The 25,273-nt window shown below is 47.8% G+C and overlaps 1 protein-coding gene across 5 annotated transcripts in view; it reads right to left on the reverse strand.

Moving 5' to 3' along the window:
• The window catches only part of SLC6A11 (solute carrier family 6 member 11), a 626,328-nt gene that overhangs the window by 68,458 nt on the left and 532,597 nt on the right, over nt 1-25,273 (reverse strand). For all 5 annotated transcript variants that reach the window (XM_073644516.1, XM_073644514.1, XM_073644515.1 and 2 more), the window contains exons 9-11: nt 22,023-22,147; nt 19,920-20,032; nt 17,775-17,912 (exon numbers count right to left, since the gene is read on the reverse strand). In XM_073644516.1, coding sequence (XP_073500617.1) covers nt 17,775-17,912; nt 19,920-20,032; nt 22,023-22,147 — 376 coding nt within the window. The remainder of the gene's footprint in view (nt 1-17,774; nt 17,913-19,919; nt 20,033-22,022; nt 22,148-25,273) is intronic.

A 25,273-nucleotide genomic window follows, 5' to 3' on the forward strand; every position in this document is an offset into this window, starting at 1 on the left:
GGAATCAGTGTCCGCAATTTTCAAAAAGTTACAGACTGCCTTTGAGGACCGCACTGAAGCAGACCTCCGGATGAGGTTCTACCAATGCTCTCAGAAACCGGAGGACAGCGTTCGGGACTATGCCTGCCGTTTACAAGGGGCCCTGCGAGCTCTAAAACAGGTTAGTCCAATTAGCATAACTAATGAGAGTAAAATGCTAAAAGAACAATTTGTCCGGGGGCTGAGGTCCCAAGCGGAGAGCAGGACTGTGTGTTGGTGGTCCTTGGATCATCCAGATGCTACCTTTGACACCCTTAAGGATATGGCTATAAAGGGACTGCAACCCCTGGAGACGGCAGATACTGCAATCCAACGTTACCAGGGTGGGGCCACTCCAACGCCAGCAGCACCCACCTTTTCCCCGCTGGCTGCTGAAGCCAAAGTGCAGGCAGTGCCCCCTACTGAGCTGGACTGTCTGCGCTCAGAAGTGCGCCAGCTGACCAAAATCCTAGCCACTGTAATGAGTGCCCTGCAACTACAGACAGAGCCAGAGACGGAGGGAAAGATCCTGCTAGCCGACTGCCCTGAGGATGTCCCCTGGATGAACCGGAGGAAAAGGAGGACGTCGCCACCCCGGAGGAGGACAATGCCGCCCCCAGGATGGACCAACAACCAGCGCCATCTTCACCAAGAGTTCGTCTGCCACCGCTACCAGAAGGCAGGTCACACAGTGCACCAGTGTCCTTTAAAAAAGCAAACCCTGGGTCCGAGGGCCAACACCCAGGAATAGACGCAGTAGGCCCCTCAGACTGGCACCACAGGTTCATGGGAGGAAGACCTTTCCTATCCATGATACTGGATGGCATTGCGATACCAGCCCTGCTGGACACCGGATCCCAGGTAACAATCATACCTGATATCCTCTATAGCAAATACTGGTCCATGGACAGTCTCCAACCCCCAAACCCAGACTTTTCAGTATATGCCTCTAACGGCCTCCCTCTTGATCTACTTGGGGTTAAGAATGTAGCAGTAAAAGTGGGGAGAGTGGAGTTAAAGGACCAGGGACTCATTGTAGTGAAGACTGTCAATGAGGAAAATGGACTGAATGTGGTACTAGGCACTAACATTGTTGGTAACTGTTTGGAGGAGGTTGTGTTTTTACTCCAACAGCTCGCTGACGTTGCCAGACCAGGGCAGAAGAGAGCAATCCAGAAGGAGATCCGAGCCCTGATGTACCAGCAGCAAGTGAAGCTGACCAGTGGTGAGATTGGTAATGTGCGGGTAACAGACCCGATACCCATTGTGATTCCCCCAATGAGCGAAATGCTTATCTGGTGTAGAGCAGCAATAGGTCTTAAAGGACAGAGCTACCAGGCGGTAGCAGAACCCCTTAGCTCAGAGCACAGACCTACACTCTTAACTGCCAGGGGGGTAGTAGATGTACGCAATGGGAGGGTGCCCATCCGTCTTCTCAACTATGGGGAAGACGAGGTCAGATTACCACGTTATGCCACTGTTGCCAAACTTTACACTGTAAATAATAAATAACACCATACTCACAAGGATTTCAGGAACATCACGTCCAACTCCATTGAAAATCGAATTCACAAACAAGACTCTCAAGAATAAGAGAGCTTATACGACCAGAGTTTTTCAGAAACAATAATACTTTATTTAAATATTACATATTAAAATATTATGGTGCTGCAAAAAGAGGGTACAGCTAACTCACATATAATTCAACAGAAGTATATGTCAGAGATATAATAGTCCAGCGTCATTGAAGTGCATACGAGGTATATCAAAACTAAGCGTTGGGCTATGGATAATGTATGTCCTTCAACCATAATATAGAATCCAGGCAATATTGTAATATAGCAGGTTAAAGTGAACAGTGCATAGTGCATATAGTGTTGAATTATATGTGAGTTAGCTGTACCCTCTTTTTGCAGCACCATAATATTTTAATATGTAATGTTTAAATAAAGTATTATTGTTTATGAAAAACTCTGGTCGTATAAGCTCTCTTATTCTTGAGAGTCTTGTTTGTGAATTAGACTGTAAATAATAACTCTATTCACATGGCGGAGTCCTTAACCTCCCCAGACCAAATGGAGGATAATGACCCTGCAACCCAGGTGGAGTATTGGTGTCAGCAGATCCATGTTGGGACAGACACCACTCCAGCCCACCAAAAACAGGGAGTACGCCGGGTGGTTCAGGAATACGCGCAGGTATTCAGCAAACACCCACTTGACTTTGGGAGGATTAAGGGGGTAAAACATCACATCCCCACAGGCAACCATCCCCCCATCAAGGAATGGTACAGGCCTATACCTCCATCACACTACCAGAAAGCCAAGGAGATGTTGCATGACATGAAGAAGGCAGGGGTAGTAAGGGATAGTTGTAGTCCCTGGGCAGCTCCCCTAGTCCTAGTCAGGAAGAAGGATGGAAGCATGAGAATGTGTGTAGATTACCGTCAAGTAAATCGCATTACACATAAAGATGCATACCCTTTAGCATGCATAGAGGAGTCCCTGGCTGCCTTGAAGTCTGCAAATTACTTTTCCACCCTTGACCTCACTAGTGGCTTTTGGCAAGTAGCTGTGGCTGAGGAGGATCGGGAGAAGACGGCCTTCACCACCCCGATGGGACTCTGTGAATTCAATAGTATGCCGTTTGGACTCTGCAACGCCCCTGGAACGTTCTAGAGATTGATGGAGTGCTGCCTGGGACACCGCAACTTCGAGACTGTGTTACTAAACCTGGATGACGTGATTGTGTACTCCAAGACGTATGAGGACCACTTGAAGCACCTGGCGGAGGTATTTGAGTCACTGTCCCAGTATGGGATGAAGTTGAAACCCTCAAAGTGCCTCCTGCTCAAGAAAAAGGTGCAGTACCTGGGGCACATTGTCAGTCTGGAGGGAGTAGCACCAGACCCGGAGAAGGTCACTGCCATCCAGAAATGGCCGGAGCCGAAGAACGTCAAGGAGGTGCGTCAGTTCCTGGGACTAGTAGAATACTACCGGAGGTTTGTAAAAGATTACACGAAGAAAGCAGCGCCTCTGCAAGACCTCCTGGTAGGACAGTCCCCCAAGGGCAGAAATCCCCCATTCCACTGGGGAAAAGAACAGGCTGAATCATTTCAAGAAATGAAGGAGATCCTGACAGGTGATGAGATCCTAGCCTACCCTGACTACAGCCAACCGTTCCTGCTGTTTACTGATGCCAGCAATGAAGGATTGGGAGCTGTCCAAAGTCAGAAGCAGAATGGCCAGGAGAAAGTCATTGCATAAACAAGCAGGAAGCTCCGCCCGACTGAGAGGAACCCAGAGAACTATAGCAGCTTTTAGTTAGAGTTCCTGGCCTTGGTCTGGGCCATCACAGAAAGGTTCAAGCACTACCTAGCCTCCAGCAAGTTCACTGCCTACACTGACAATAACCCCTCAACTCATCTTGAAACAGCCAAGCTGGGAGCCATGGAGCAACGATGGATGGCTCGGCTGTCAAACTACTAGTTCACAATTAAGTACCGGGCGGGCCGCAAGAATGCCAACACCGATGCCCTGTCCAGGATGCCTCACCAGTCAGACTCAGAAGAAGAAGTGGATGACCTGGAGGAGATTGAGCTACCTGCCTTTCATCAGAATGGGATGATCCATGAGCAACGAGCCTCCAGGAGGCAGCGTGGTAAGACGTTAAACCCTTTGCCTCACCACAGCTGGAAGGAGACCCAGGACAGTGACCCGGTTGTCAGCCGTATCAAGGAGCTGATAACTCAAGAAGGTTCCTCCCTGGAGAAGGATGCGTCTCTCCAAGCAAAGCAGCTGTGGAATGAGAGAAGCCGGCTGTTTATCTACCGTGAGAAGTTGTGACGGAGGTACGTCAATCCCAAGACCAACGAGATGGTATGGCAAATAGTGGTTCCCAAGACGGACATCCAGATGGTGTTGGAGGCCTACCACGATCAGGCGGGGCACTTTGGCTGGAAGAAGCTAGAGACCCTGTTGAAGTGTCGATTCTACTGGGTGGGAATGTGCAGCTCCATTGAGAGATGGTGCAGAGACTGTGGACCCTGTGGCCTCAGAAGAAAAGACTACAGCAGCCAGAAGGCACCCCTGCAACCCATCAAGACGACTTGACCCCTGGAGATCGTGGCCCTGGACCATGTCAAGTTGTCACCTAGCCGGTCAGGATATACCTATGCCCTGACCATGGTGGATCACTACTCCAGGTTCCTGGTGGTCACCCCTGTCAAAGACCTGACAGCAGAGACAGCAGCAAAGACGTTCCAAGCATACTTCTGTAGACCCCATGGATACCCTCAGCAGGTACTGACTGACCAAGGCCCGGCCTTTGAGGCTGATTTGTTCAAAGAGTTCTGCCATCTGTACGGGTGTAAAAAGATCAGGACTACACCGTACCACCCCCAAACTAACGGTCTCTGTGAAAAGATGAATAACATCATCATCGATCTACTGAAGACCATACCATTAGAAGAGAGAAACCAGTGGCCAGACCTACTACCTGACCTAGTGGATCTGTATAATCACATACCAGTAAGTTCCACCAATTGCACTCCGGCATATCTAATGCGGGCAAGACCCGGGAAGTTGCCCATGGACCTGGAGCTTGGTGTTGTAGAACCTGAAGCTGATGTGACCACTGAGGACTGGGACACGACCAGACAGGAGCAGTACAGAAGAGTACAAGCCTGTATCGAAGACAGTCTCACTCGGGTGAGGGATAAACAAGAAGCACAATACAACAGAAGAGCACCAGCAGAACCCTTCACACCAGGAGAAGTGGTATTGAAAAGGAAGCGGAGGAACCACAAGCTTGATGACCAGTGGGAGAGAGAACCCTACACTGTGTTGAATTCAAGGTTTGACAACAGGAAGACGTTTCTGATCAGCAAAGATGGAGGAAGAACAACTGCAGCAGTATCTAGGGACCACCTGAAGTTGTGTCCAGATCTGCTAAAACCCCAAGAAGAAGTGCCTCTCATTTTCCCGGAGGAACCTGATGAAGCAGTAGTACATACTGATTTAGGAGACTTCCTGGCAGATTGGCCTCAAATCGGAGGAGCAGTCATAATTCCAGTACTCCAATTCTTCCAACAGCCAGAAGACCCTCCACCGCAAGTTGAACCTGTAAATGCTGCAGAAGAGCCTAGTGCCACAGAAGAGCCTGCTCAAGAAGGATACCCGGCAGAAGCGGAGCAGGAAGGCCCAGCCAATGGTGAACTTGCCAGCCCAGTAGCGAGGTTAAGGCAGTTTTTCAATACCATCGCTAGTAGAACTAACAGGGTAGCTGAGAGAAACACTGTCACTACGCAGACCACCGCACTACGCAGATCTACACGTAGCACGAAAGGTCAACTCCCTGTCAGGTACACTAATGTGCTTCAGCCCGGGAGTGCTGAGTTCAACTAGGGGGGAATGTGACGCCCTGCTGTGCATGGAGTCACAGATCCTGGAGGGGTGCATTTCAGGTTTTCTCCACAAGAGGCCATCAGAGCATACACACACCTCCACCCTACCTCAGACCACCAGAGGGAGTCCAGATAGATACGGAGGGCGGAGCTAGGCAGAGGCAGTCTGTGAGTTAGTTCTCCTCAGGAAGTGAGTGGAGACAGAACAGTCTGGAGTACACAGCCAGTTCCTGCAGAGTGAGACACAGAGAAACAGGTCAGTCTGCAGTGGAGCTCAGTCAGACTCAAGCAGCTCGAGTTAAGTGAGCTAGGAGCGTTGCTGACGCTCAGAGAGCAACAGAAGAGGCAGCCAGCTAACTGCCAGTGTGTATAGCCTAGTAAGGGCCCGAGTAGGCCGAAGGCTAGAGGAGTGAGTAGCATTGGGGGCAGAGGAGCTTTACCAGCTCACCCCAGAAACCATATGCCGGACACCGGGTCCGAGTCTGCAGGGATTCTTTACACCCAGCAGAAGACAACCAGAACCCCTGGTGACCTACATGTCCCAGGAATACCAACCGCTGACTGTTATACCAGGGTCAGGAGTTACCGAGGCCCCATATACCAGGGAGTGTGTACTCCAACAGAAGGCACTACCACAGGATCAGCCGGTGCAGAACAGAGACTAAGTTAGGCCTAGCTCCAGGCAGGCCAGAGACTAACACTAAGCAGCGAAGAAACAGGAGGCCCTACACCTGCTCACTGGGGAGAGTCCTGCAGTGCACCCCTCACCCTACAGCGCTCCGGACGGTACCTGCATTTCCATCAGTAAAAGGTACAGAAGCAAACCGTGTGTGTGTCCCCTGTTCTTCCTTGGATCCGGCTGGGTCACCGCCATATCGTGCACCTCGTCAAACATCACTGCCCTGAGGCCCCACGCCGCCTGTGGGGAGCGATTCCATCTAAGCTGCCACAACACCGGCCTCAGTGGACTGCCGCAGTGCTGGTGATCCTCACCAGACACCACAGGTGGGGTCACGAACTTTGACATTTTATTTTCCCCTTTTTTAAGAGAGACCCCAGGGTACGGGCCTGGGAGCCGACCACCGCGACATCCCCCCAAGACCAGGCATTAAGGCCCGGGCGCCGAGTAGTCCCCATCCCCTGGGCGCCACAGTAGCTCAGAAAAAGACATAGAAGAGTCAGACTGTCAGAACGGGCTCACTGACTGATTCTTAGTTAACTTATTTGGCAGCTAGCAATGTACAGTTCAAGACTGAGGCTTTAGATGTCAAACCTTGCAAAATTGTTAAAGGGAATCTGTCATCAGTTTGCGTCTCTAAACAAATGCCATCACCTTTATTTGCTCCTGTGCTGCATTTCACAAATGTGTCTATCATCTCCTGACTCCCCCCAAAAAAAACATTTTTATTGCTCCCGTGCTATAAGTAAATGAGGACGGTCTGGTCCGATAGGCCTCTTCTCTGCTCCGAATCCTGTAGAATAACATTGGTCTGAGTATGATCCGATGTTTTGTCGGATTGCACTCTGACCGACAGTCTGGTTGTCTGCACGAGTCCTCACCCCGATCGGATAGGATTCAGTCTTCTGTCAGATCTTACAGTATCAAGGGTGTAACCATTATATATTTACATTTCTGTCTCAATTTCCTAAATTTGTGGAAATTGATTACTACATAAGCTTTTCTCATATATTCTTGATTTATTCTCCAGAATACAAATCCTCAAGAAAGGCCGGACTCAGCCCCTGGCTTCAGAGGGAGGCCGGCATGACAGGGTTAATGCGGGATAAAGGGGGGAGGGCTTCCTGAGGTGGGGTGTGAATAGGGTTCGGGCAAGGTATTTATGTTTGTTTTGGTTGGTGTAGATTGTAGGGGAGGGTATTTTGGGGGCAGGGGCACATGTAGGGGAGGATTGGGGTATATAAGGGATAGCCATTTGGGATTTGGCAGCCATTTTAGGTTGCCATCATCCCATACAAACTATCTGTAGCAATATGGAAGCCATAGATGGGTTGCTGCAGCAGCTGTGGGACGCTGCTTGTGTTGAACGGTGCGGATTGGCTGCAGGCGTCAGTTCAAAGCCTGCTTTGGGGTACTGGAGCTGGTAATGCCTCACCAGCTCCTGAGCCACGCCGGCCGCGGAGGACCAGGCCTCCGGCGCGCCTTAGTCCTGAGGAAACCCCCAGGGTCCGGCAGCGAATCAGGAGCCCCTCTTGGGACCCTCCGGTCAGGAGTAGGGCCCGCACTGCCGCGGCCCATACTTCCCGCTCCGGGAGGAATCCAACTGCACGCTGGGACCTGCGTCAGGAGGAGGTGTCGGCCTCCTCCGCTACATCGCGAGGCGGCATGTCGGCGGGACCAGGTGCGACAAACTGTAGGCCGCGGTGGGGGCCTGCTCGGCGCAACAAGGTGAGGAGGACGCGAGGATGGGGGCCTAACCAGGGGGCCTCTCAGCGTGGGAGCGGCGATGATTGCGCGGTCGGGGCCGCAGGGGAAACAGCTTCAGCAGCGGGCGGTCAGGATCCGGCCGGCTCTGCCCACAATGCTGGCTCCACCCACAATGCGGCCACGGCGGCTGTCAATCATAATGTTATATGCGAGCAGCAGGCAGCTGGCTCTGCTGACGGGGGGACAGGCAGCAGCAGACAGGCGGAGGTGGCATCAGTATACAGTCAGCACAGTGCTGGCCTAGCCCCCTTATCTGTCATGACAGCTGTTCATGGCATTAGCCAGGCTGGCCGCAGCCATTGGTTGGCTCACTCCACGCAAAACATGGGGTCAGGATCAGAGATGTTAGTGGGGCAGCAGGCCGCTGGCCCTTCAGGTCTCTCTCTCAAGACACACTGTGGTCAACAAGGATCAGATGGAGGTCGTCAACTTCAGGATTCAGGATCAGTGGCTGCTGGGTTCACAGCACCTAGGCAGCCAGGTGAGTCGTCCCAAATTTTTCCTTTCAGGCCCCTGTTACCATCTTTAACGTTTAATAGTCAGGACATTTCTGGGGGGGTTGGCGGGGGTATTGGTATACTGATGCAGGGTTTAAGGTATTTAGCTGTTCTACTGGGGACGGGGACGAATGCGTCACAGGGCATAGTGTCGCCTACCCCTGCGTGGCTGGGTAATTTTCAGTCGCCCCAGTTGGGACTTAACGGGATAGGCGGCAGTAACATGGAGTTTTTGAGAGGCTCTAATACAGTGGGCACAGGGGGAGGAAACTTGTCAATGAGTGAATCTGGCACGGGGGTATCGGGAACGGCACAGGCTGTGGGGGCGAGGGCAACAAGGAAAGAAATGACAATGTAAGGCTAGACGATATGGCAAAAGGGGAAGTTTATGTTTTCTTTGAGGGGCCTTTGGGGGCACATTTGAAGCCCAAGGTCAGGGAAAAATTATTGAAAGGGGAATATGTAGAAATATTCTCGTTACCTCCATTGGAGCGTTTTAACCTAGACAGGGCTAGAAAGGATGATTCCAAAAAAAGAGGATGAAGAAAAACGAAGGTACCGTCTGATACCACAAACCTTTATGAACTGGTTACAAGCGTTTGCAATACTAGCCAGTGTGATAGGCGAAAAAGCTCCAGAAAATTGTTGGATGCAATCGAGGAGGCATATAGGGTGTATGGGGGACAAGGGTGGCTATGTTATGACAAACAATTTCGTCAGAGGAAAGTGGTGCGATCTAGTATCCGTTGGGACAAAAAGGATATTGCCTTATGGTTGAGGGTAACAGCGCCGAGTAGGAGTGGGCAAACTAACCAGTCCTTTCCTGGGAGCAGCGGCGGTCTCGGCCAGACGGGACACTCGGCAGCTGTTCAGAAAGGGTTATGTTTCTGTGACACCCCAGGGGTCTGGTTGCCACAGTGATAGAGATATTACGTCTGAGAGCAGGTGGGAGGTCCTTTGGTCAGGGATCCTGTGCATGCCACACCTCCTGCCCAGTCTTGGGAGGGGAAGGACTTCCCCTATATAAACCTGGGGCTGAGGCAGGGTAAGGAGTTCTGAGAGGAGAAGACAGGGAGCAGAGCTGCTCTATTGGCTCTGCTCCACAGGCAGGCCCTGTCCAGGGGCCTGAGCCTGGAGTCAAGGAGAGTAGAGACAAGAAACAGCAGAAGCAATACTACTACGAGTCAGGGGCTGGCAGCTGCAGAGCTCGCCCTGACTGAGAAGCTTTCTTACCGGACCCGGAGTCCGAGGCTGTGGGGACTAACTCCTACCCAGCAGCAGAATCCGTCAGGCAGGGGATTTCAGGTCCTCAGGCCCAGAAACCCGAAGGCATGGTCACACGCGTGGGACCAGCACCGCCATCGTGGAGCGGAAGCCATTAGAAGGCCCCGAGTCACCGGCCATACGGGTGAGCACCACACGGTACACTCAGGAACGTGGGCTACTTATATCCGCTTCTAGCAAGGTAGCCAGAAGAGTACAGTCAGTTTGGGAGGCCTACAACTCCGCCTGGCCAGGGGAGATCCCATCTGCTCAAGGACTGACCAGGCCCCGTTCACTAGCAAGTACTCCGGGAGGGTCTATCGTTGTTACCAGTAAAGACCCTGAATTACACCGCACCGTCTCTGAGTGGTTCCTGCTACCCCCATCATCCACATCTGCTGCCCTGAGGCCATACCCCTCCGGTTGGGGGTTATACCATCTACGCTGCACCATCCATCCACCGGCCTCAGCGGACTGTCCTGCAGCGGCAGCTCCATAGCTGCATTCAACGGGTGGCGTAGTCGTCCTGCATCTACCGCTGTTACATCGCCGCTCAGTTTGACTCCCTGGGCACGGACCGGGTCACCGCCACGAGACTACAACCCTCAAGAGATCCGGCTACGGGTAAGCTCCCGCGTGCGCAACGCAGCGCGACACAGGCCCAGGGGCGCGTCAACTTTGGCGTAGTCGGCAGGATTTCGTGCCCGCAACCACCGGGTACTGCGTGCCTGAAAAAGAGACTTTTAAAACTTACCATCCGTGAAGTTTTCCCGCCATCGGTGAAGATTCCCGCCATCCGGCGCCATCTTCTGCCTTCTTCCCGCCATCCGAGGAGTTTTCCCGCCATCCGGCGCCATCTTCTGCCTTCTTCCCGCCATCCGAGGAGTTTTCCCGCCATCCGGCGCCATCTTGGAGACGCCGCGCGGGAAGAAGAGGGGCGTGGACTCCGAAAGCGCGCGAGAACTGAAGCCCCGCCTCACGTCCGGACGTTGCGTAAGGTCCTGGAAGGAGCCCAGCAGACGCCGACGTCACAGGAGCGTGACGCCAGGTCCTCTACCCCGACGATTGACTGTGGAGCCGCGGCCTACGGAAGAGGATCTCCGGAAGGTAGGCCACGGTCCACTAGGGGGGAGGAGGACACCAGGAACGGACAGCAAGATGGCGGACCGGCAGCAGACTAAGCTGCCCAGCATCGGCAGTGCCCCAGTCGTCGCCGGCCCCGACCAGCGCCGGGAGAAGACGCGTGACGCAGGAGCGGTCGCGGGAGCAGGTAAGAGGAGTCTCCCTGTCCCGGACGCTGCCAGCGTCAGCCTGCTCCTGGGCCCCCTGGTGGAGCCGCCGATTCCGGGCGCTGCAGACACCGACCTGCTCAAGCCCTGCGGCCAAGCCCTCCAGCCCTGGGCACTACCACCACCAGCCCGCGCCCAGGCCCAAAGTTGCACCCTCTGACCCCGGGCGTCATCAACGGCGACCCTCTCCACGCCTGGTTGCAAGGCCTGAACTCCCCAGGTGCAAAAGGACTGTACGCCCTCCACGTTAACCAAGGAGGAGCTGCAGTACTACCAATACGAGGAAAGCCAAGAGGACCCGGACGGGTCTGAAGCCTACACACAAGAAGGAGCAGGAGGATGCCGTTACTGAAGTACGGTAAAGTGGAACTGTACATAGTTACCCGTAGGGGTACTTGTGTTGCTAATTAAAATATGGTCCCCGTTGGGACAAGTGTGAACTGTTCCCGTGTGTCCCCTATCCTTAACCAGGCTGAGGACTGTGAGCAGCCATCCCATCTCCCCACAGGCTGAGGACTGTGAGCAGCCAATCCTTATCCCCACTGGCCGAGGACTGAGAGCGGCCATATCTTGTAAATATTATGTGTTTCCAGTTATTTATAGGAGTCCTTGGTGGATTTACCGGGAATCCTTTGTACAGTTAGTGGAGCGTAACCCAGGATGGACTAAAAGACTGTTAAGGACTTGGGGTAGGACAGACCCCTACCTGGTTACGTCTCCCTGTTTTGGTGAAATGGACACCTTGCTTTTCAAAACTGCACCCGGTTGTGGACACGCCGTAACCATCTTATGTGTTTTTCTTATTGTATTGTTATTGTTATACCTTGTTATGTTTTTCTAAAAAAAATATGTTTAGTCCCGGAGTACTAAATTTCACTAGGGGGGAATGTGACACCCCAGGGGTCTGGTTGCCACAGTGATAGAGATATTACGTCTGAGAGCAGGTGGGAGGTCCTTTGGTCAGGGATCCTGTGCATGCCACACCTCCTGCCCAGTCTTGGGAGGGGAAGGACTTCCCCTATATAAACCTGGGGCTGAGGCAGGGTAAGGAGTTCTGAGAGGAGAAGACAGGGAGCAGAGCTGCTCTATTGGCTCTGCTCCACAGGCAGGCCCTGTCCAGGGGCCTGAGCCTGGAGTCAAGGAGAGTAGAGACAAGAAACAGCAGAAGCAATACTACTACGAGTCAGGGGCTGGCAGCTGCAGAGCTCGCCCTGACTGAGAAGCTTTCTTACCGGACCCGGAGTCCGAGGCTGTGGGGACTAACTCCTACCCAGCAGCAGAATCCGTCAGGCAGGGGATTTCAGGTCCTCAGGCCCAGAAACCCGAAGGCACGGTCACACGCGTGGGACCAGCACCGCCATCGTGGAGCGGAAGCCATTAGAAGGCCCCGAGTCACCGGCCATACGGGTGAGCACCACACGGTACACTCAGGAACGTGGGCTACTTATATCCTCTTCTAGCAAGGTAGCCAGAAGAGTACAGTCAGTTTGGGAGGCCTACAACTCCGCCTGGCCAGGGGAGATCCCATCTGCTCAAGGACTGACCAGGCCCCGTTCACTAGCAAGTACTCCGGGAGGGTCTATCGTTGTTACCAGTAAAGACCCTGAATTACACCGCACCGTCTCTGAGTGGTTCCTGCTACCCCCATCATCCACATCTGCTGCCCTGAGGCCATACCCCTCCCGTTGGGGGTTATACCATCTACGCTGCACCATCCATCCACCGGCCTCAGCGGACTGTCCTGCAGCGGCAGCTCCATAGCTGCATTCAACGGGTGGCGTAGTCGTCCTGCATCTACCGCTGTTACATCGCCACTCAGTTTGACTCCCTGGGCACGGACCGGGTCACCGCCACGAGACTACAACCCTCAAGAGATCCGGCTCCGGGTAAGCTCCCGCGTGCGCAACGCAGCGCGACACAGGCCCAGGGGCGCGTCATTTCCTCTTCAATGAAGGATCTTGTAAATTCGGAAATAAACGGAAATTTAAACACGACTGCTCCTCATGCGGTGGCAGTCATAGCGCATCCAAATGTTTCAGAGGGGGAAAGTTCAGAAGCATTGAGGGTAGTGAGAAAAGGGGTGACTCCGGTGCATCTGGCAGAGATACAGCTATTCATAAGTAGATACCCGGATAGGGCGGCGGCCTCGCTAATAGAAGAAGGTTTTGAAGCTGGTTTTAGGATACCGTTTATTGATGGCAAAGTTCAATTTAATGCAAAAATGTAAAATCCGCATTACAGTTTCCCGAGGTGGTTGCGGAAAAATTGGCAAAAGAGGTAGCTTTAGGCGGAGTGGCTGGTCCTTTCATTTCCAAGCCCATAAAAAACTTGCGGGTGTCTCTGTTAGGCATTGTCCCAAAAAAGGAGCCGGGTAAATACAGGCTAATTCATTACCTCTCCTTTCCAAAGGGCACGTCGGTGAATGATGGTATTGACCCAGATTTGTGTTCGGTGAGTTATACTTCCTTCAACATGGCAGTTAGTTGGGTTCGGTTTTTTGGTAAAGGGGCATTATTGGCAAAGACTGACATAGATGCGGCTTTTAGACTGTTACCTGTACACCCGGAAAGCATGCACCTATTGGGTTGCTCTTGGAACGGCAGATTTTTTGTTGACCGGTGTCTCCCAATGGGTTGCTTGCTGTCCTGTGCGTACTGTAAGGTAGCGGTATTCATCACGCTGGGGTACTCGCTTCACCGGGTCAATTAAAGCACACATGCAACGTTTTCCGGTAATATGTAGTCCAGCAGTTTATTACACATCATAAACCGCACATAACATAGTCCATCTCAGTGGCTCGCAGGAATGTTACACATGTATCCTAGAGTCTTTTCAGTGGCAGCTATGCCCGCTTGTCTTCAAATACAGACTTCAGCAAGGTACACAACAATATTCACTTATAGCGCTGATTTAACTTTGCCGAGTCTCAGCTGCTTCTGTAAGCTCGGTTCTGCCACAGCTGTGGCTTTAAGGCTTCCCAGACGTAGTCTCCAAGCCACGTACCTTCCAAGGCTACTGGTATCCCAAACACAGAGATCCAGCCTCTTCCTTCCAGGATTCACCAGGCCTCACCAGGCCTCTCTCTCTCCATTTTCAAAAACCACCAGGATTTATATATCCTTTTGTGCACACAGGACCTGTGATGATGTCACAGTCATGTGATCAGTCACCTGAGGGGGAGGAAAATGGTCAGCCAGAACACACCCCCTGGACATCTTAGCAATGCAGCAAGCCGCTGCATTACAGTACTTTGAAACTTTTAACAGCTTTCTCAAATGGGTTGTTAGGGATGTTTCCGGTCTGAATTCCTGCATCCATTATCAGGATGATTTTTTGTATGTTGGTCCTGCTAATTCCCCTGTTTGTTCTGTGTTGTTGCATACAATGGAGAGCATGGCTAAGAAGTTTGGAGTGCCTTTGGCAGTCGAAAAAACCGTGGGTCCGGTGACGTCTTTGAGTTTTCTCGGGATTTTAATTGATACAGTTAAAATGGAGTGTAGGCTACCCGTTGATAAGGTAGTTGATTTGTCGGAAGAGGTATCCAGAGTTAGAAAGCTGCATAAAATGACATTGCGTGACTTATAGTCTCTTCTCGGGAAATTGAATTTTGCGTGCCGTATTATGCCAATGGGCAGGGAATTTTGTAGGCGTTTGTCATTAGAGACGGCAGGAGCAAAATCACCTCATCACTTCATTAGGTTGCGTAAGGAGTTGCAGGACGACTTGGGAGTTTGGGCTCAGTATTTGGAGATATATAACGGCAAGTCGGTTTGGATTGCTCCAGTGGTGAATGCCAGCGAATTGGGATTTTTCATTGATGTGTCGGGACAGCATGGTTTTGCTATCTTTTTCAGAGGTAGTTGGATTGAGGAGAAATGGCCAGCGACATGGCGTGATTGGAACCTGTTGGGTGATCATACATTGATTAACCTTTTCCCCATCATGGTCTCTTTGGCTCTATGGGGAGAGTATTTTCAAAACAAAAAAATCTGTTTTTTCTGTGAGAACCAAGGGGCAGTGTCCGCTATCAATTCTCTGTCGTCTGCATCGCCATTGGTGGTGAAAGTATTGCAAAGACTGGTGCTAATGAGTTTATCGCTGAACATGTGGATAGTGGCGGAGTTCAAATTGGTTCCTGTAAATCCGACCGTCAATGCTATTTCTCATTCGCAGTGGGATCAGTTCCGGTTGCTGGCACCTTAGGCGTCATCGACAGGTTTGGTATGCCCTCCAGAACTATGGAATCTTCCCTTCGAGATGTAAGGAATCTGATCGGTCAATCATTATCTACGAGGACCTGGTCATCATATGAGGTCGCTTGGCAGTTGTGGGAGGAATGGAAATTTGCTATGGGAGACCCTTTAGAGAGCGACAGCCTTTTATTATTATTGGTTGGTCATTGCTGGGAGGAAGGTTGGTCGGTGCCAAAAATAAATAATTTCATGGCAGGTTTGGCCTTTGGCTTTAAAATAAGGGGTCTTCCGGACGTAACCAAAGCAATATTGGTTCAACAAGCACTAAAAGGTTGGCGAAAGGGTTGGAAGGTGAGAGACTGGAGGCGACCCATATCATATGGACCATTGTTAACACTGGGGCAGCTTCTCGCGTCAGTATGTAAGTCCACAAGGGAGATCAGACTATTTCGGCTAGCCTTTTCTCTGGCTTTTTTCGGGGCCCTACGTTTGGGGGGTTGGTTAGCCCATCAAGATTCGTCAGTGGGGGTCTTTCAAAAGAAGACATGAATTTATATTTGAATAGAATAGAGGTATTCATTTGTTTTTCAAAGACAGATCAATTCAAGAAGGGGTGTAAAGTGGTATTGTTCGCAATTGCAGGGTCCAACATGTGTCCGATACGATGTGTGAGAGAATTTGGTTTGGGTACAGGGGGGCACAAATCACCGTTGTTGGTTCATGAAGACGGCTCCTTTTTATCTCGCTAACAGTTTTTAGCAGTGCTAAAAAAGTGTCTTGAGGCTGGCGGTATCTCACCAAAAGAGTATAGCAGTCACTCTTTCAGGATTGGGGCAGCCACTGAGGCGGCTAGGAGGGGACTGGGTGATGAGTTAGTCAAGAAGATCGGACGGTGGGAATCCATACCGTTTTGGTCTTATATAAGCCCGGATTGGTTGTAACCAAGAGAGTGCTCTGAGTTCTTGTTAGACGTTACCGTTTCTTAGATTTGTATTTATGTTTGACTTCACAGATGAAGGTCCCCGGCTCGTATGGATCATGGGCCATTCTTTTGTCTTCTGAGCTGCACTACGGGCAGCGGTGAGGCCGGCTGTCAGTTAGGATTCTTGGAGGATGAAGCCATTCTACGGTGGATTGGGAAACGGGGAATGGTGTGGCGGCAACTCCTGTCTGAATTCCATCACTTTGTGAGGCTTGATCGGGTCCCTGATTTGCTGGTGCTACATTTAGGGGGCAATGATCTGGGTAAGAGGTCTTGTAGGGAACTCATAAAGGACTCAAATTTGATATACTGAGATTGTGGGCAATGTTTCCAAAGGTTTTGGTTATTTGGTCCGGCATTGTTCCACGACAAGTCTGGCGAGGGGCCCAATCAAATGAGGGAATCAATAGAGTTTGCATAAGAGTAAATAGGGCGGTGACGCATTTCATGGTAAGAAATGGGGCTTTGGCCATACGCCATATGGAACTTGAGTCTGGAGAAGGGGAATTTTGGAGGAGGGATGGGGTGCACTTAAACGCAGTCGGTACAGATATGTGGTGCCTGGCAATTCAGGAGGGCATAGAAAAAGGTTTAAGGGAATGGAGGGACACAAATATTTGAGGTGTCAGAATATTTGTGGTCATGGCATGGGGGGGTCCTCGAAGTTGGTCATCATGGTTAATGGTGGATCAGTGGGGGGGGGGGCCTCGGGAAGTTCTGCACCCCCCTACATGGTATTCAGTGGTCTCGGGTGGTTGATCCTATAGGAATGCATCGGAGGGCCCGTGGTTTGGGGCATGTTTCATTGGCCAGGCTGTTTGAATTGGTGCCTCCCAGCTGGTGCTTAGCGGCTGGAGGTAATACACAATCTGGCCTGAAACAAAAAAGACACAATTGGTTTCTTGGTTTAAAATAGTTTGGGGCTTCGAGGACCACCCCTATAGGACGAGGTTTATAATGTTTGTATTTATATGTTAATAAACGGATGCTGTGGCCAATTTAATCCAACATAAAATGTGTGGTGTGTTATTTAAAATGGAACGGAAAATTATAGTAAAAGGGTACTATTAACCCCATGACTCGCAGATGCCCGCTGTCATGATTCTAAGTGAATTATATTATCGCTAATCAGGGCTTGCTTAAACTTCCTAGAATTGCAGAAGTCAGCATACGGTTATTTTTTAATTAGCTTTGCGAAAAGCCATCCGGTCCTCCACACCTTTCCTTTCTGCCTTTCCCAGTTGAGGGGATTTTCTTCGGTCTGCTTTACTCCAGGACACGGCTTCTGGCCGACTAAGCCTCTGGCTCCCTTGTGTTCCGTGTGGTAGGGGGGACGTCCATGACGGGAGTCGCCCAAGGCATGGCGCGAAAGGACGTCAGAGACCTAGTCGGCTGTAGGCTGTCATCCAGAGTTAACCAGGTCCAAGAAGATCAATGCGATGGAGTAAGGCAGAAAGAGGAGGCGCAGAGGACTGGATGGTGGGCTTCATGGGCTGTAGATCAGGTGAGCGGTCAGCTGGATATTATTTTTTTTTAATTCTTACAGAGAATAATAAGGAACATTCAATTCTGAACTATGTTGTGAATCAAATTTCCCCTATAAATTTGCATGATTTACCAAATTTGAATCTCAAAATATCCGTTCACCTCTAGTAATAGTCATTAACCATAGATAATCTTACCTCAGTTAACATGATGAGTCCAATAAGATAGGACACAATTGAAAGTGCTAATATTAATAATTCTCTGCGGTATCCTCTTCGGAAAATCTTTGGATACATGTCCACCACTGCAGTGACCAAGCTTTCTACACAGACAAACTGCAAGTGGAAGATGAGATTTGATAAATAACATTGTAAAGCATTAAAGGGGTTGTCCACTACAAGGACAACCTCTTCTCATTCCCCATGTTTGCCCCACGTTAAAATAAGAACACTTATACTCACCTCACATGCCGGGTCTCGAGGAACGCAGTATGAGCCGACGACTCCGATGAGCAGTGACATCATAACATTACTGCTCTTCCCAGTTGCCGGGACTCGCTGAACGCAGCATGAGCAGGATTCAGGGAACGTCGTGGGAAGTGCTGGACTACGTTGGAGCTGCGTGGGACCATTTTTTTTTACAAGAAATTGGTGAATAAGGGACAGTGTCTTGTTTTTATTTCTCTCTTTTTATGTTTTTCAGGTGTGTGTGGGTTTTTTATTTGTTAATGAATTGGTAAACCAAGGAAATTGTAGGGAAGTGTTTATTTAAATAAAGTATTTTTGGTGCGTTTATTTATTTTTTTATTACAGGGTTAGTAATGGGGGTTTCTGATAGATACAACATGGCTTGATGACAGTTGTATTTTTAGACAATTCACAGCGGGCATCAACCCCAAGCCTCATTACCCAGATTGCCCCTGCATCAGGGCAATCAGTTAGAGCGACGGCAAAGCGCCAAAATTGACGGATCTAATGTAATGCACCACTTCTGGAGTGGCAGAGGTCTGGTATCTTTAGGCTGGGAAGGGTCCAATAACCATGGATCTTCCCAGCCTGATAATATCATCTATCTGGTAACCAAAAATGCGGGGAACCCCACGTAATTTTTTTCGTTTGTTTATTTATGAATTAGGTTACTCCATGTATTGTAAGCTACACACGCAAGGCACTTATTATATAGCTCACGGATAGCTATTTATCTATCTATTATCTCTTTACCTCATATCTAACTATCTATCTGTGCTTTTGCACATTTTTAACACATAAAAATCTTTAATTTCTACTCTAAGAAATAACGTTTCTCCTTGCGGAGAGTGACATGCTAAGCACGTCAACGTGAGGAGACTTTTCAAGCCACAATGCTCCTCTGGGAAATATGCAAATTGTCTCTTCAGAGAGGAAGAGAACTAGAAATCTAGTGCCACCTATAGGAAGTAGCAATCTTAAAAGTCAATATCGACTCTCTAACGAGCCTTGTCACATGACTTAGGATAAAAGCCAAGACCAGGAACTCAATTATTTTCAGATATTGTGTTTTGGGGTGCTGCTCCTCATCAGTGCAAAGTGTGAGTTCTGGTTTGGCTGGGTGAGAAGCGTCAGAGAGGTATCTAAGAAGTAAGATTTCTCCTTGCGGAGAGCGACATGCTACGCACGTCAAGGTGAGGAGACTTTTCAAGCCGCAATGCTCCACTGGGAAATATGCAAATTGTGTCTTCAGAGAGGAAGTTATGTGAGTCATGTGACAAGGCTTGTTAAAGGGTCAATATTGACTTTTTGGATTGCTATTTACAATAGGTGGCACTAGAGTTCTAGTTCATTTATATTCTGCATTCTACGCCAGTACTTGTCACATGGACGGCACACGGATGTCACACTTATGTCATCATTGTGCATGTGCGTGGTACCTATTGTCATCCATGCTGCCGGAAAAAAATCAACATGTCTATGTGTGGGTCACAAGGACACACTGTCCATGTGAAAGCACGGACATGTGTGCAACCCCATAAATTATAATGGGTACGCATCTAAGTGTTTCTGGTACGTGTGAAAAATTACACCACACATACCGGAAACAAAGACGTTTGTAGGGGGCCTTAAACAGTTCCAGCAAAGCATTCTTTAAAAAAATAAATAAATAACTGCTTGCACAGAGTACAGGAGGTATGGGGAGAAGAGAAGTGGCTCACAAGTGGAGACAGAAGCATATATCTCTGGTAAGTTATATTATAAAGTCTCTTAAATTTGCTTATACTATTGATTTATGCAAAGTTTGTCGAAATGAGTGACCATTTAATTATCATATATTTTAACCACATCAGTAGGAGTTTTTGTTTTATTTACCTGACTATCAAGTCCAAGGAATATAAGCATCATGAAAAACAAGGCTGCCCACAGCGGGGCCAAAGGCATCATGGTGACAGCTTTAGGGTATGCGATGAAAGCCAGACCAGGACCTAAAAAATACAACAGTGCTTGATAGTAAAAACAGTATATTAACAAAATGTCCTAAACCCACAATTAGTAGGGGAGTAAAGGGTGGAAAAATGGTGTTCTGGCATGATAGTAGTGTTGCGGGTATGTGTTGAGCATTCAGACGTTTAACTAGTTGAATATCAAAAACTATCAGGAAAAAATCAAATTAATTCAATCTAAAGCTCCTTCATGGGGGTCAGATGAGGCAAAATAAGGGGCATGTGTACATTGATCATTTTTATACTGTATGTAAGAGTAAGACAACTGTATTTTGGGTTGAGTGCGATCTGACAAAAGATTGGATAGCACTCTGACCAATATTGTTATATGGGGCCGTGCACATGTCCGACTTTTTCCTCCCGCAGAGTCTGTCCAAGGAAAAAATTGCTGCATGCTTCATTTGCAGACGATATTCAGATCACACTGGGCAATGCAAGTCAATGAGTCTGTAGAAAAAATGAACTGCACTCGGATGACATCTGAGTGCAGTCTGATTTTCACTGCCTGACAGAATGGAGAAGATGGAGAAATTTTTTTCATCTAACATCTCCACTTGCGAGAGAATCAGATCCCACTGTGATCACACTCCAATTAAACTCTGATCAGAGTGTGACTAGTATAAATTAGTAAATGAATAGTAAAGTCTACATTCAGACATGGTAAAACAAAATTGATGGGCCCTTCTATAGTCTGATGACCAAAATTGTTTACTCTTCAATGCAGCATTAGAGGAACGCATGGGCACTGAGGCTGGCCAAATCCAACTACCTGTCAAGCTGCAGAGCGGAGCTTACAAGCTCTATTGGAAAAAGCTTGTAAGTGTTGTTCTCCTTGCCTAGGAGAACAGCCACCGCTGATAGACTGAAGAGGTGGCCAGTAACCTAGGCAATGAGCAGTACACAATAGAAATTCTACTGTTCTTAAGAATGAAGAGAAAATGTAATAACAAGCTCATTTAAAAGCTGCTTGTTTTTACAAGTACTTTGTAAGTTTACCTAATAATGAACTTCAGAATAACCCTTGAAGTAAGTATTCCCGCCTCATTAGGTCTAAAGGTTCTATTTACTAATATATTCCTTTTGTATTGTTAAATCTAGTGACAGATCTTATTTAATAGTCTGGATGGCTGCGGCAAACAACAGCATCGAAACTTTTTTGCCTGGTGTGCTGGAAGCCACACAATGGTAATAAGCTGATCACCATAACTTCTCCTATGTGCAAGAGGTTAATTCCGATAAGGCTGTATCCATCCCAATAAAAACTGAATTAATTATATTGGGACTATATGGTTGGTGAAGGTTCTGCGCTTATATTCCCTGAGTCCCAATATTGTTTTCTATGGGTGGACATGATTTGCCTTCCAGTCCTTCTGCGTTTCCAGAATTCACTATACTCACAATGATAAAATCATTCCTAAGAGATGTCATATATTCTACATATGTAACAGTCATCACAGACACTTTAACCACTTCTGAAATTAAAACGCTTTTAGATACAGTCATAACTTTTTCATGAGATTTTTGAAAATGTCATGAAATAAATATCTTGATTCTTTGCCCAAGGCTAAGACGAGATCTTACTGTAATAATTCCAGACTGAATGTTCTAAATAAAGATCTGAGAATTTTAGGTCAGCGAATTAGTTATATTTTCAACTGGGACAAACTGAGTAATTTCATGGCAGTATGGTCCTACTTGTTGATAAATTAATTGTGCTTCTTTTTGGGTCAAGGAAAACAACTGGTAACCTCTCAAAAAAGATACAGGGTCAGACTTGTGATCAACTTTTTCTTTTTTCTAATTTCAAACCATACCAAAATGTCAAACTGCAATGTGTCCTGATATTTCATTTTGGCCACGGCCCCACTATCAGTATTCGGTCAGTATTTTTTCTCAGGAGTGGGAGCCATAACCAGGTGAGGAACAATGAGAGAAAATGTATAATAGATACAAGTCACCAAGTTGTACGTACCTGATTCTGCAACTTCCGCAATTGGAACCCCTTGTTCGTAAGCCATAAAACCAAGCACAGAAAATATAGCAAAACCAGCCACAAAGCTGGTGCCGCTGTTCAAGCAGCAAAGCATAATACAGTCCCTGCAAAGGAAAGCAGAGATTATGCAATCATTTTATGTGCAGTAACATTTATCTAGATTTAATTACGCTTCTAACATTTATCTGATGACTCTTCATCACTGCAGACAATTGACCATGAAAGTGAACAGCTGTGACCAACCAGTGAACATATTGCTCAGCATTTCACTCAACTCTGACTTTTTAGGAACAAATATTATTAAGTTCGAAAGCAATTGTGCAATATAGCAATCCTTGGACAAACAAAAGTGATGGTAGGGTCCCACGTAGAAGCCGATGTACAGCCAAAATGCAGCAATGATGCGGGAAGTCACCATGCAGGCATCATTTCAAGTCCGTATGACTTTTAAATGGACTTCATTTTTGATTGATAATTTCCATGTGGTTCTCCGGGTATCGAGTGGTCATTAGTCAACACTCAAATAATTCATTTTTAAATAGCCAATTTAAAAGTTACACAGACAAACGCACATACATTGTATTGGATGATTGGAAAATGGTCTTAGATACCTAACGGCAAGTCCTACATTAGCTGCAGTAATGACTTTCTGAATTAAGAAATAGCTGAATTGAAACTTGACAGAAGATGAAGCCTCAATGACTTCATTTAAGGGTGCAGTCAGACATCCGTATAAATTGTACCAAGATCAGAACGCAATGCTTGGGCTGGTCAGCGGCTCTCCCAACCTGCGCGTGACAGATTCATATATTTCATGTATTTATCCTGCTCTCACTGGATGATTGGTTCATTGGTTGGAATAGTTGAGTGAATTGATTTGTATCAAATGCAATCTGTTACCAAAAAAATTTGTATTCACAAGAAATCTAAATTTTGAGGATTTGATTCGCATTAATGCAGCAAAATGGCGGCAGTGAGTTGCCATTTTGCTGGACTCTTTTGATGGCCAAGAGGGGATTAAAAATAAAAAAGATTACTTTAACCTGCCCTAGGCCTTACCCTCACTTGTCCTGCCACAGCAGCTCCCTACTCAGTCCTCTGTATGCTTCAGATATGTGTTCGGAGCACCAAATAAGTCTCACATGATCATGTGAAACAGGACGCAAGTCATTGACGTTTATGACGAGTGTCATGCCCCTTGGGACCGCGTGCTGCATAGCATGTCATTGACAGGCATGAGACCATGTTTGGCCTAATCAGTACCAAAACATCCAAAGACCAGGAGGACCAATTTGAGGACCTTTTGAGGAGCAGGCCTCAGACAGGAGAGTATTATTATTTGTAAGCATAATAAATGTCTTTTCATGGTACTAACAATTTAGAATGAATTTCTGGAAAATCATAAATTTGACGCAAAGGAGATAATGGTTAGAAAATGTCCCATGGTCATTATCTTTATTTATGTTAAAGGGATTCAAGGGCACTTTTTTTAAAAGTGACAGAGAAACCATCCTTATAAAAGAGAAAAATAGCCCATACCAATGTAATCACCCCTCCCCTTACTTTGCTCTAGCGTTGCCTCTTCGACAGTCTCTGCCAGATCAGAAGTGATGGCCAGCAACCTGACCGCTGAAGCCACTGATTAGCTGCAGGGTTAGGTGACTGGTAGTCGGAAGTCCCTGCTTTCTGTCTGGTGGAGACCATTGGAGTGGTCGCACTGGAACAGGGTAATGTGGTAAGCATGGATTTTTTTTTCTTTTATAAGGATGGCTTCCCAATGTAAAATTTTAAAAAAAGAAAGCAAAAAACATTTGCAATAAAATAAGATACTAAATAAATACCACAGTTGTTTTTTTCACCATTGAAGGGGTTGTCCCATTTACAAAGTACATATTTACCATTAGATCTTGGATTTATAATAAGTTTCACAATTGATTGTGTTTAAAAAAGTATGTTCCTGAGCTAAGATAATCTTATAAATGTGCCCCTGCTATGTATTGTGCTATTAGCTGTGTCTGACATTTAGAGCTGCTGCTTATGGTTGCATATACACAGCTTTAAGTCAGGGGAGGATGCATAAGGGAATATATTGGTGACATATGAGGGACTCTCAGCTTCTAGTTTGTGTGAAGGAACACATTTCCCTGTCTGTTTTATCACAGGAGCGATTGTCTCTGATGTATCACCAGACCAGTGATCTCATCATAGATTAAGTCAGTGACATAAGAGCACAGTGGTCAAAGCTTCTTTCCTTCCCTTCATTAAAGCCAACGAACCAAACAATGATAAAAGAATAGATACTGATTTATCCTTATGGATATGATAATTTGCACATGTAACTTAAAGGTCCCATTTACATTATATATCTGTCAACTGAATGATACTCTCATTCGCTTGAGTGCTCCCGTGTTCTCTATGAGGGAGACTGATATATTGGCCGGTGGCTTACCTTCAGGAGAACAATGCGGTTGGTACTCCAAAATTGGGCATGCCCAATCAACATCTCTCCTGACCATCAGTTGGCCAGCACCCCCATGTACATTAGGTTCTCAGCCAAACTCGTCGATATCTGCGAGTTTGTCCCACATTAGTCTACTGAGTATGGTGTTCTTTAGGGCTTAAAAGTTCAAACATTACTATTAAAAATCATTACCACCAAAAATAAAGTAATAGAGGAGTCCTTCCAGTGGGACAGATAGCAACATTATACCAATGGTAGGCCCCTGGAAATATCTGTATGATGCATGTACTGACCGCTGGTCTCCTGACCTGAACTTGACAGCCCCATATATTCCTATGAGGCTGTCAAGTTCAGGTCTGGAGACCCACGTCCTATCCGTTCATCATGGTCCACACACGAACAGTGTTCACGAGCATCCAAATTTAGCTTCCGAAATACCTGCCTCTACACAATTGAAGCTTCCCTTGTATGGACATTAGACAAGTGACCCCAGAGTGCAGCATTATATCAAGTGTTTAGTGGCTTAGTGTCAGTGTAAATTCACATAAGGGAAAATTGAGTGATCTGAGTGACTTCAAACGAGTCATGATGCTAGACTCTGTATTAGAGGGAAAACATCCAGCAAAAGGGAATCATATGGATTTAAATAACTCTCCACACAAAAGGGATAAAGGGATTAGATGGAAATATCAAGAAATATTCTGATAAACAGGTGGTGCACAGTCAAGCAAATTGAAGCCAAATACAATGCTGGTACTCCTACTAATGT

Source organism: Phyllobates terribilis, unplaced genomic scaffold (genome assembly GCF_046119375.1).
Source record: "Phyllobates terribilis strain yellow unplaced genomic scaffold, ASM4611937v1 Scaffold_8__6_contigs__length_399053987, whole genome shotgun sequence".
Taxonomy (NCBI): domain Eukaryota; kingdom Metazoa; phylum Chordata; class Amphibia; order Anura; family Dendrobatidae; genus Phyllobates; species Phyllobates terribilis.